Below are 12,527 nucleotides of genomic sequence, written 5' to 3' on the forward strand. Positions count from 1 at the left end.
AGCTGGCTGGATGAGAAGCCACCAGCACATGGGCATAGCAGTCTGCTTTAACACTTTCGAGTTGTTCTGATGCAGGATATGGTTTGGAGAACACTGCCCTCCTGCACTGTGGTCCAGATGATACAACAGTCAAGGAGGCAGCCTAGTGAAACCATCTTTCCTTTCCTCCCCAAAATTTACAAAAATTCAGATGAATCTTAAACTGTATGTACACACATGTATATACAGAAGTGTCAAAACCTCCAGGGTTCACCATGATTGTGTATTTTGTTTGTGTTTTATGTACTTGATTAATAATACACTTAATTTTTTTAAAAAAAAATCAGAAACAGAAAAGACAACCTAAATTTAATGGCAGGGCTCCTAGGAAGGGATGTGTAATGGACACCCTCTATTCTTGCCTCAATCATTCCTGTATCCTGCTTTTTTTCCCAGTCGATTCGATTCCTCTTTTAAAAAGGAGAAAACAACTATATCTTTTTGGTTTTGGAAAAGTTGTTCAACATGGGGTTTCAGACATACTCTAACTCTGAAAACATAAAAAGAAATCTGTATACCATAGTCCTGAGCTTACAAAAAGTTACAGGAAATATGCACACCTGCAGCTATTCTTGTGGTAATTTGAATAAACCCTTCTTGTGGAGCTTCACTTCCTGAGCTACTCTCAACATCTTAGGATGGCATCATCCAACAAGGTAGCCACAATGACTCACTAACAGCAAGGGTATTTACCAATAAGTTGGGAATACTTCTTCGCTGATTAACTAGCAATGACTGCGTGATATGAAATGAATATGTCATTTCCCCCTCACAGGAAAAGATGAAAAGATGAAAGCTAACTACCCCCATGTTTATCAGAGTAAATGACTCCGTGTTTTAATCTAACACACATAATTTCAAAAGGGAAATCTCTGTTTACATCGCTATCATTTAGCAATGATCTGAGATTCAGATCTGTGGAGGAGATCACAAGACAATAAACACAATGATAAAGCAATATCACAACCATCCTTTTTTAAGGTGGCTTCATTCAACATTCCATGATGGTTGAAAAAAATGACTTCAGAAGCCAAGTGTAGCTCCTATTGCAGAAAGCTCTCTGGGACTAAAACTAACAGCCCAGTGCAGTTAAACTCACAGTGTTCAGGGTTCCATAGCCAGAAGGATTTTCATCAGATTCAGGGTTTGATGCTCTTTGGCTGCTACCTTTAAAACACTAACAATTTTACCTTTGAAATTGTCCTTTCTTTTCTTTTGTCTTTAATTTATTTATTTATTTATTTCCTTTACATCAGCCTCACTCTCCTCCCAGCACCCCCACACCCAGGTCCTCCCTGTATTCCACCCTCACTTCTCCTCTGAGAAGGGGGAGCATCCATGGATTTCACCCCACCCTGGCACATCAAGTCACTACAGGGTTACGTGCAACAGAGTCAGGGTTACGCTATCACTCCAGTTGTTAGGGGTTCTGCATGAAGCCTAAGCTGTACATCTGCTACATGTGTACAGGGGGCCTCCAAAGCAGCCTAGGCTCCCCCCATGCTTGCCCTTTGATTGGTGGTTCAGTCTCTGGGAACCCCCAAGGCCTTCAATGAGATAAGTGGAGTGTATACTGAGCCAAGCACGACACACTGTCCCTTCTGGAACCCCTCCATGCCCCAGGAATAGGCTCTTAGCTGCTGGCTCAGTCACTCTGCGCAAGTCCTGGGCATGGGTACAAGCAGGGCAAGTTGCAGGGGAAACCACAGTCACTTTATAGAGTCTTCAATTGGTAGAGTGCCTCCACTAGCCCATACTCAAGGAAGAATGGCACTAAACTGATAAAATAAAGAAAAGGAAAAGAAAACATGGACAATTAAGAAAATTACTGTGATAAAAGGGAAGGGTCTTTTTGCCTTCCTTCTGAGCAAGAATTTCAAATCTTTATTCATCGCAGACCCCACAAAATATATACTTGGCACTGAACGTGACTTATAAATGGGGAGAGGTGAGAAAATCGAAAAAGATTCAAGGGGCATTAGAAAGTCGACACTTACTTTAAAATGGGAATGAGGAGACAAAGTTCAAAAGTAAAAATAGCTCCATGTGGTCCCAAGTGGACTAAACACATCCCTTTCAAATGCAGTGACCACCACAAAACATCTAGACATATTCAGACTTGCGATATATAGCTAAAAATCTACCTTCAAAGAAATAGGGTGTTAAAAAAATGAAGTCTCTAGAAAAAAAAATCACAAATGACCACCATCCATTTCAATTCTACCCGGTGCTTTCTCTCAACATGGCAAATCCAAACCTCATGTTTCTCTGGGCATTTCCAGCATTTCAAAGCCCAGTGCACACGGTAAGAGCCACTGTATTAAGGAAATCTAAACAGAAGACAGGTTAATAAACAGTGAGGTCGGTATCTTTCACTTCAGCATGCTACCTTCAATCTCACCAGAGGATATCTTTTGTTCCCCAGCACTTTAGCCTGCCAGGGGATGACGTTGCCCAAACACATTTTCAATGTTTTCTTTTTAACAGTTAATATATTTCCAGGATGCAAGTCCATTTCTTTCTAGAAGGTTCCTAGGACACCCATTGAAAAGTCAAAAGCAATGAAGGAGAAGGGGTGGCTATTTTGTTGGAAAAGAACGACACCCTTTGTATTGAAGTGGGGAGTTACAGTCTGTGGTCACCCTCTGCACAGTGTCTCTTTGTCAAGTAATCCACGCTGGAAAAAAAATAATACAGATGGGAAAATATTGTGCACTGTCAGATCTTGGAAACAGCCGAAGGATTTTTCCTCACCAATGTCTTGTCGATGACTTTCACATTCTGGCACCCTGAAAAAAATAATGCATACATTTAATATGAGATGAATGCAATAATAATCAGGCAGGTAATCGTTTTCCCAAGGAATGTAAAACTTGACAAATGTAAGGTTTATGATTCAAGGTAGGCTTGCCAAATCTTATGTGGCATGAGACCATTTTTATTACCTAAACAGTCCTTAATACAAAATGACTGGCACATATTTTTATTAACACAAAGAGTGTATTCTTTCTGCCACGTTTAATAGACAGCCAGCGACTGAAAGCTCTCATTTAAGAGATGTCTGCAGCAAATTAAAATGTGTAGTGAGGATTCACAGAATGGCATTCTTCTCCTGAAAGTTCTGACAGGCTCAGGCTGTACAGTAGCAGGGAGACAATTCATCTAGGGAGTTGTAGCCGTCAGGGTGATTTGGACTTTGTAGATCACAGAAAAAGAATCTTGATTCACCTTCAGATGGGGAAGCTGGTAATTCACTCAAAGATTCCCCTCCCCTCAGCCTAAGGTCCATTTTGAGTCAAACTCTAAGCAATCCTCAGTAAACACAGCACTTACTAATTCTTTTAACAAACATTTATTGTTTGTGGGCCAGGCACCATTTAAACACTGCAAGCCCTGCAGTGAGATAAAAGACAGAAAGATCCCTGGTCATGCATTTTATATTCTAGAGAGAAACATAAAATACATAATGCGTGTTGTCTTAAAAAAATAACCTATGTGACAGATGACTTATGAACCGTGATGGATTCTAAGGAAAAAGGAATACAAGAGCACGGATGGAAAGCTGGACTATGGGGAAGGATGAGCAACCATGGTGGTCCTTTTGTGAATAAAGAATTTACATGAAAGCTTGTTGGGTGGAGAAACCTCTTTATGCAGATATCTGGGGAGCATTGGAAATGAGGGAAGATCCCGCACATGGGCCATGATGCAAGAGCTTATCTGATAGTCAAGGAAGCCTCAGTGCTTCAACAGGGATGGCAGCAGTGACAGTTGTGACTGAAAAGGTAGCAAGGATCAAGGGCCTTGTAAACTACTGTAAGGACTTTGGCATCTATGCTCATTAAGTCAAGAGTTGTAGCCATCCAGCGGCCAAGGACTAACTTGGTTTACCTGAATGGGGGGAATGATGGAAATGAAAAAGATGCCCAGGGGGCGAGAGAAGAATGAAGCCAAGACAAGGTTCTGATCAAGGCTCCCAGTTTAATATTCAGTACTGCATTTATATAGGGAAAACCCAAAGAACCCATCCTTTATGTTGCAAAGCAAGGTCAGCATGACAGTCTGTTCTTCTAAGCTCTATTCATCTAGATTACTACAGGAACTGCACCTGCAACCAAGGCAGATGACTCCACCAAGGTAGACAAGGCCCACTGTGGCAAATGCTCAAGGCTGAGAAAGGTCTACTCACAGCTGGGAAGTGCCTGCTCAAGGCTGGGAAGGTCACAAAGAGTCATTGGTGGGTACTGATCACAAGAACATGAACTAAATTAATGGCTCAAATAGGCATCCTGGCTTCTGTGATCAAAGGAGACTGAGGGCAGGCAAGTAGACAAAGTTAGAGAGGCAGATCTCCAATACCCACTGCAAGAGGAAAAGACTGATGGCATAGCCAAGTGGTGGTAGCCGTTGTGCTGGCGAAGGGAGTCACATTTGAGTTATGTTGAAATGGGCAACACCTATGTGTGGCAAGATGTGGAAGATGAAGCAAGTCTTGGGAGTTTGAGCCTGACAAATAAACCTTTGACATGAGCGTGAACTGGGAATGAGAGGCTGCCAGTAGAACACATGTAATAAGAGAATTGGAGACTTAGTTTTAAAGGGGTAGAGCCTGACTTCACACTTCGTAACATGGTAGAACTGACTGGCCAGTTGGCCAGGCTATCTACTCATGTATTAAGAAGTGAGAAAAAGAATGATGCTATACTTATCTTTAAAATACTCCTGCTCACCAAAGCCTCCCTGATGGGACAGATATGATGCTTGAAGCTGAAGGCTATATAACTGCCATAGACCTATGCACAATATAACACCCCCAGTCTGAGTGCTATGCTTCTAAGCCACAAGTACAAAGTCAACCTCAAATCCAGTGTCCCAAACCATCTGTTTTCTTCCCCCCCATTCAAATCTCTGCTCCAGGGAGCCTGGCTTAAAGCATACAGAAAACAAAAAATTGGTAAATGAAAGTCAGAATTTGCTACTGTTTGATTCTGGAGTGTTCATCACAGGCTCATATTTTCAGTGCCTGTTGTCCAGTGCTGGTGCCATCTTGGAGACTCAGGAATCTTTAGGAGGTGGGGCCTAGACAGTGGAAGTAGGCACTAAGGCCAGACCTTCCAAGGTTATAACTTGGCCCCTAGTTCAGTTTCTGCCATGAACTTCACAAAGCCTTCACCATGGTGATGGACTGAAAGTCTATGAAATCATGAGCTTAAAGAATTGTTTCTTCTGGTAAATTTTGTCCATCAGTTATTGTGTTACTGTGACACAAAATGCAAGGAGTGCCAAGCCTTACCACTCAGAGCCATGGCCAGCCGGAATTCTTCCTTCAGTATCTCAAGGACATCCTGAACACCTTTCTCCCCCTAAGGAAGTACAGATGTTAAAGTATTGAGTCAACTTGTCAAGTTCTATGTATTTCTTTCAGTATTAAATGGTTTTATTTTATTTATTTATTTTCTTGTCCAATTACCTGGAAAGCCAAGCCCCAGATGATGGGTCTTCCCACAAAAACAGCCTTGGCTCCTAGGGCCAGGGCTTTGAGAACATCAGTGCCTTTCCTAACTCCACCATCCAGGAAGACTTCTACCTTCCCTTCCACAGCCTCAACAATCTCTGGCAGGACATCAATCTAGGGAGAGAAGAAGGACAGTGTTACACTGAGTGAAAAGCTCTGCTCATTGTCACCTCCAATGACTTCAGACCCACCCAACTAAGACTCCAAGAGGAAAGAGGCTTAAAAGAAGCTAAAAGGAGATAAGTAGATTTAAGATTGGTGGTGGAATCATTTCTCCTGGAAGAATACATACAAATGCTATGAATTTGGAATTCACTAGCTTCTTTGTTTTCAAAGTTCAGCATCAAATTTTTCTGTTTCTGATATTTAAGTGCAAATGTTGCATCTAAAAATGATAAACATGATTCTAAAGCACTTGGTCATACATACTTCCTTTTTTATAAAAGTAAATGAAGTTTCTGACTGATAGACATTATTCTGAATGTTATTTCCCAGAAGGCCATGGTTAAAATGCACATTAGATGTTGTAAGCAGTGCCATATAAAACATACAAGCACAGCTCCTCTCTGACTTCCTCTTCTAACACACTTTACATACAGATAAGCATTAGGTAACTGTGCAAGCACTTTACTCGCTGTTATAGGAATATGACCATGTGAACCCCGGGGATCCCAGTCTTAGCTGTCAACTGGCAATGGGCTCAGTTTATCATAGAAAATATAAGAACCTCACAAGGGTGAGGTGGTTACTATATTGTCCTTTCTGATGCTTCAGACTCCTCTAAATGAATTGCCTTTCTACCACATCAATAGTGTACTTACCTGCAGCTTGACACTGGCTTTGGCTATATGACCCACTTTGACCAATCACATATGTGAACAGAAGGTAGAAGAGGCCATTTCTGGGCACAGGCCTGAAGTGATGGCAATATTTCTGCTTACCTTTGTACTTCTACCATTTGTCATGAGATAGGGGTCCCCCAGGGTTGGTTTTAGCAAAACTTGGTTCCCAGGGAGTCTACTCTGGACACAAAACTGTCTGCGCCTCACTCAACTGACCCTAAAACTTACAACCCAGCCAGCAGGCTAGTCCTAAGCCAGGTCAGAAGACCTAAGTAGAGAAATGATTCAAGGGAACAATTGTCAGTTTAAATCACTGGGGTTGTTCCCCCCTAGAGTTACAGTAGTAGGTGATACAACTGGATCATTAGATGTAGGTAAAAATTTGTAGAAATTATCCACATTTGTCCCCAAAAACGCTTAGATCCTAAATGAAGTCCCAACTCCATTTACGTATGCTATGAAAGCCACCACACACTTAAACTGCACTTTTTCCAGAAATAATTGTGCTGAAATCACTCAAAGGCTTTCCTCCTCTTCTCCTAGAAGTTTAGTGGCTCAACTTAAATAGAGTTTTATGTAAAAGACTGAAAACCAAACACAGCTACAATTTGGAGGAAGTGGAGGCAACCCTTGGCAAGTGGCCCCTAAATGTTTGGCAGGTAGTGTAATTTTCCCCTTTCCCTTTTGGCTTCCATGCCTTGCCAAACATGCTTCGGATCCATTTACATACATTCCCTTACCTATACACAGTCCCCCGTTTTACATTCAGGAGAGTTACATCAACATATAAATGCTACAATTTCCAAGCCATGATGCAAGCCGTAATTAAGCATATTTCCCCATTTGAAACCAGAACCAAAGAAAAATATTAGCTAGCTTGGGTTCAATACACATTTTCAAAGTCACACAAATCAAGTCTGTTTAGGTTATTTCCAGTACCTAACCCGGCCTAAAAGTACACTAATAAGGACACTTAAGATATGAATCCTGGACTATAAAACAGAGCCTGCATTTGTGTCCCTGTGTCTGTGGACAGGTATGTCTCTTCCAACACTGAGCAAGCCTAACTTCCCTGCCTTTCCAGAGCTGCAGTTTCACTGGGCACACATTACATAAAATCAAATGGTCCTTAAAGATTGAATAAATAAACTGAGCAGACAAGCCCACTAGGTACAGCCCTGTTTATGCTTCCTTTTCGCCCTTCCTTCACATCCCTAGAGCGTTCATTGTTCCTCTCTTGAAGATGAACACTCAAATGACCCAACCAAAGAAGCTGCAGTTAGAGCAGAGGAGACCAGAGTCCCAGCTGCTGTAGTCCATCCTCAGACTCTTTCCTGGACCGCACCCCACACCTCACCAGGTGTTCCACCAAGCACAGTCAAAAAATCACCAGCCCAGAGAATTAGCAAGCCTCAAAATGGCTCTGATGATTTCTGCCTTGTTCTAATTCATAAGGGTCCTATGCACTTGGGGCATCTTTTGAAGCATGGCGGAATTCAGATGGTGCTTAGTGGTCTCCAGTGGAGCAAGAGAGATTTTAACAATGTGTTACGTCATTGTAGAGATTGCAAGAACTGGATGATATGTTAGGAAACTGACCCTTCATGAAAAACAAACCAACCTGATACATGAGGAGATGAAAGACAGTGAAATTATCCTTCTGCACAAGCAACCGACTCCATGCACCCAGGACAGGGCTCAGCCAAGACCAGAACACACAACCTCACAATTCTCAAGCCAAAAAGCAAACTTATAAAACTGGCACATAAATAAATGGGAGTTCTTTTAGCCAGTAAGTTCAGATTTATTTTTATACCGCAAAAGCCAATTAATATATCAAGTACCTCTCGAGGATGACACATATAAAGCATGCCTTTACATTTTATTTTAGACTTTTGTGACATTCCATGCTGCAGATTCAATTTAGGGGCTCCTCTATGCTAAGCAAGCATTTTAGCACTGAGCACCACACCCAGCCCCAGGGACCCCCTTTTAAAAGAAAAAAAACCCACCTCTTAGATGGTACAGAACATGCCTAAGGACTCAATTTGAGAGTTAGTAATTTAACAGCACAAACACTTATTCAGTGCAAGTGTTTGGTAGATGGGAGATTTACAGTGGAAAAGAACATTATATCTATAAGTCTGAAGTACTTTGGGTCTTGTTGGCATCAAAATGAAATGCAAATCTGAAAACAAAATTTTAATAAGAGAATGCGCTAAGGACTCAAACAAGCCAGGGAATAATGTGTCAAGATAACTAGAAGTGAAATTCTTAGTGCAGACATTCAAGCAGCAAGTCTTTCTCCATACAAGGGAATGCTATGAAGTAGAGAAACCCAGAGCTGTATGGTCCAGACACATTCTTTATAGAACCAACGCAACACCAGGAGAAGCTCAGGCAGAAGAGTCTGAATAACTTGCTGCCCTGTCTCTCATATATGCTGGAGACAAGAAAATAACTCAACCCCTCCCAAGATATCATACTGTCCCTGGGCCCTGGCTTATGATGTAACCAAGTCTGTGGGACAGTAAGACCTTTTATGCAGCTAACATAGAGACTTAGACCATACCTTCCTTTTAAGCCTTTGACTGCTCACCTCAAAACTCATACACCCACCTAAGGGGGAAATCACCATTTGCCATAGACTGAGTGCTTTCATAAATTTCCCTCATTATCATGGGCCTTAAATTTGCTATAAGTATGAGGCAAAACATAGTCAAGTATATCCTCTCATGCACACAGCCTGCTAAAGGGATGGTTATTGTTTCCTAAACAGTCTCAGAGACCACAACTCAAAAAGCCCTTTTAGATAAGTTTCCATATGTCCTAAGCCGGAAGGAAAGAAACCATACCATTTAGATATTTTCCCCTTAAAATCAAGTTAGATTTTATTTCAGAAGATTTATAGTTTATTTTTAGAAAACAAACTTAATTTGGTCCGCACACTAAGTCTATGTCTCTGTGCACAAGTGAGGCATAAACCTGAGGAAACACTTGGAGCTGTGACCAGTTTCTGCACTCTGCTTTAAGCAGGGCATTGCTTTTCACCTCTTTCACCTGTGGGCTACTGTCCCCCAAGCGCTGTATCTGTGGGACCAAGGGTACATCAGTCGGGGCTCACAACCTCCAGCTTTATGATTTTAAGTCTTGGGCAGCTAATCCCATTGTGTACAGTCTTGGTCTGCTATACTCTTCTGTGCTTTGGTAATACTGTCTGAGCACCTATGTGTAATAGTCTTCCCTGCTGGCTTGTACTCCAACTCAAGCAGTCTGCAGACGTAGCCACTTCGTTTCTTTTAAATTGCCATGTCTGAATCTTCTCTCTCCTTCTTCAGCTCATATAACACCTAAGTGTACCTGTGCTCACAAGAATAATGCCTTGCTTACTAATTAACAAGGCCTCCATTCATAAATTTATAAATGGACATTTGGCTAGTTAAAAAATAAATGTATTTGCTAATTTAGATAACTCTGTACCACTGAAAATCTGAGATATCACATAGCACCACACATTTTACCATAAGTGATCATACACACACACACACACACACACACACACACACACACACACACAGTAGACATGCATAGAGTGGATAAATCCCAGTGGAAACTCACAGTAGCTGGCACCCCATCCAGTTGCCGTGCCCCATGATTCGACACCAAGATCCCATCCACACCATGTTTAACAGCTTCTCTGGCATCATCACCTGAAAAGAGCAAAATACCATGGAAACAGCCACTGGACCAAAGGCTTGGACTTTGAATCTCCAGCATTCCAGTAAAGGGAGAGGACCTCATTCCCACCTGTTCTGTTTAGTACTTTCACCATGAAAACGCATCTAATAATTACATGTAGAATATTAGTACTGGCTTCTTCATCCAAAATTAAGAATTAGAGCAATGTAATTATGTGGTAGAATTGTGAGTAGATAGCAAATTATCATAAATAAAGAATTTGTCCTTTGACCTAGGGACAACAATATGAACTAACCAGTAACCCTAGAGCTCCCTGGGACTAAACCACCAATCGAAGAAAACACACAGAGAGACTCATGGCTCTAGCTGCATATGTAGCTGAGGATGGCCTAGTCGGTCATCAATGGGAGGAGAGGCCCTTGGTTCTGTGAAAGTTCTATGCCCCAGTATAGGGAAATGCCTGGGCCAGGAAGTAGGAGTGGGTGGGTTGGGGAGGAGGGGGAGTGAGGAGAGGATAGGGGATTTTCAGAGGAGAAACTAGGAAAGGGGATAACATTTGAAATGTAAATAAAGAAAATATATAATTTAAAAAATGCAGTTTGAAAACCAACAGTTTCACTGAGCAACCTATATCCTTTTGAGCAGGCACTATGTTAATATTTACATCTTGAGTGTCTAAGACATTCTCATTGCTCAGTGCAGCAAGGAAACAGACAGAAAGGAAACATAGACTTCTGCAGTGGAGGAAAGCCTAACATAGACTTCTGGGGCCAGGGAAAGGATGCACAACAATTTGTAATGCTGATTATTTTAATTTTTGTGCTACATCATTTTCTACTATATGCCATGGTATACTAAAATTGAACTCTTTTAAGAATGATAGTGATGCTATCACTTTTAAATTATGGGTACATATTGATGTTACACCAACATGTTATGGTCTGAGTACCTCAGTCCTCTTCAAATTTTTTGGAAACCTTAGGGCGGTAGTTTGAAGTGGCACTATTAGGAAGTATGGCCTTGTTGGAGTAGGTGTGGCCTTGTTGAAAGAAGTTTCTCACTCTGGGATTTGGCTTGAGAGCCTCCTCCCAGCCACATGGGAGCCAGTCTTCTCCTGTCTGTCTTTGGATCAAGATGTGGAACTTTAGGCTCCTCCAGTCCTACATCTACCTGGATACTGCCATGCTCCTACCTTGATGATAATGGACTGAACCTCTGAACCTACAAGCCAGCCCCAATTAAATATTGTCCTTTATAAGAGTTGCCTTAGTCATAGTATCTCCACGCAGCAAGGGAAACTAAGACACTTAGTGTCTGATATGATAGTATTTACAGATGGACTCTCTGATAGGTAATTAGGATTGGATACATTCATGAAAGTGAAACACAATAACAGGATTATTTTCTTTTTGAGGGAGGTTGCAAGGGAGGAGGGCAGAAACAAAAGGATGGGGAGATGAGTGAGATTGAGGTGCATAATGTGTAATTTACAAAACATCAACTAAAAGTTGAGAGAGAGGCTCTCTGCTCCTCTCTGTTCCAGAGACAGCCGCATCTTCTTGTGCAGTGCCAGCCTTGCCCCGTAGACAAAATGGTGAAGGTCGGTGTGAACGGATTTGGCCGTATTGGGCGCCTGGTCACCAGGGCTGCCGTCTGCTCTGGCAAAGTGGAGATTGTTGCCATCAATGACCCCTTCATTGAACTCAACTACATGGTCTACATGCTCCAGTATGACTCCACCCATGGCAAATTCAATGGCACAGTCAAGGCCGAGAATGGGAAACTTGTCATCAACGGGAAACCCATCACCATCTTCCAGGAGCGAGACCCTGCTAACATCAAATGGGGTGGTGCCAGTGCTGAATATGTCGTGGAGTCTACTGGCGTCTTCACCACCATGGAGAAGGCTGGGGGCCCACTTGAAGGGTGGAGCCAAAAGGGTCATCATCTCTGCCCCTTCTGCCGATGCCCCCATATTTGTGATGGGTGTGAACCACGAGAAATATGACAACTCACTCAAGATTGTCAGCAATGCATCCTACACCACCAACTGCTTAGCCCCCTTGGCCAAGTTCATCCATGACAACTTTGGCATCGGGGAAGGGCTCATAACCACAGTTCATGCCATCACTGCCACTCAGAAGACTGTGGATGGCCCCTCTGGAAAGCTGTGGCATGATGGCCATGGGGCTGCCCAGAACATCAGCCCTGCATCCACTGGTGCTGCCAAGGCTGTGGGCAAGGTCATCCCAGAGCTGAACGGGAAGCTCACTGGCATGGCCTTCCGAGTTCCTACCCCCAATGTGTCCATTGTGGACCTGACGTGCCACCTGGAGAAACCTGCCAAGGATGATGACATCAAGAAGGTGGTGAAGCAGGCATCTGAGGGCCCACTGAAGGGCATCCTGGGCTACACTGAGGACCAGGTTGTC

At 42.5% G+C, this 12,527-nt stretch overlaps 1 protein-coding gene across 2 annotated transcripts in view; it reads right to left on the reverse strand.

Annotated features, from left to right (window-relative positions):
- Nucleotides 1-1,888: 1,888 nt before the first annotated feature.
- Hao1 (hydroxyacid oxidase 1) overlaps nucleotides 1,889-12,527 on the reverse strand; it is a 49,756-nt gene continuing 39,117 nt past the window's right edge. The window contains exons 5-8 of one of the 2 annotated variants that reach the window (XM_021193425.1): nucleotides 10,015-10,106; nucleotides 5,510-5,668; nucleotides 5,333-5,402; nucleotides 1,889-2,828 (exon numbers count right to left, since the gene is read on the reverse strand). In XM_021193425.1, coding sequence (XP_021049084.1) covers nucleotides 2,758-2,828; nucleotides 5,333-5,402; nucleotides 5,510-5,668; nucleotides 10,015-10,106 — 392 coding nt within the window. In that variant the 3' untranslated portion in view covers nucleotides 1,889-2,757. The remainder of the gene's footprint in view (nucleotides 2,829-5,332; nucleotides 5,403-5,509; nucleotides 5,669-10,014; nucleotides 10,107-12,527) is intronic. The other variant, XM_029536657.1, reaches the window with a different exon arrangement.

This window comes from Mus pahari, chromosome 3, assembly GCF_900095145.1.
Source record: "Mus pahari chromosome 3, PAHARI_EIJ_v1.1, whole genome shotgun sequence".
Taxonomy (NCBI): Eukaryota; Metazoa; Chordata; class Mammalia; order Rodentia; family Muridae; genus Mus; species Mus pahari.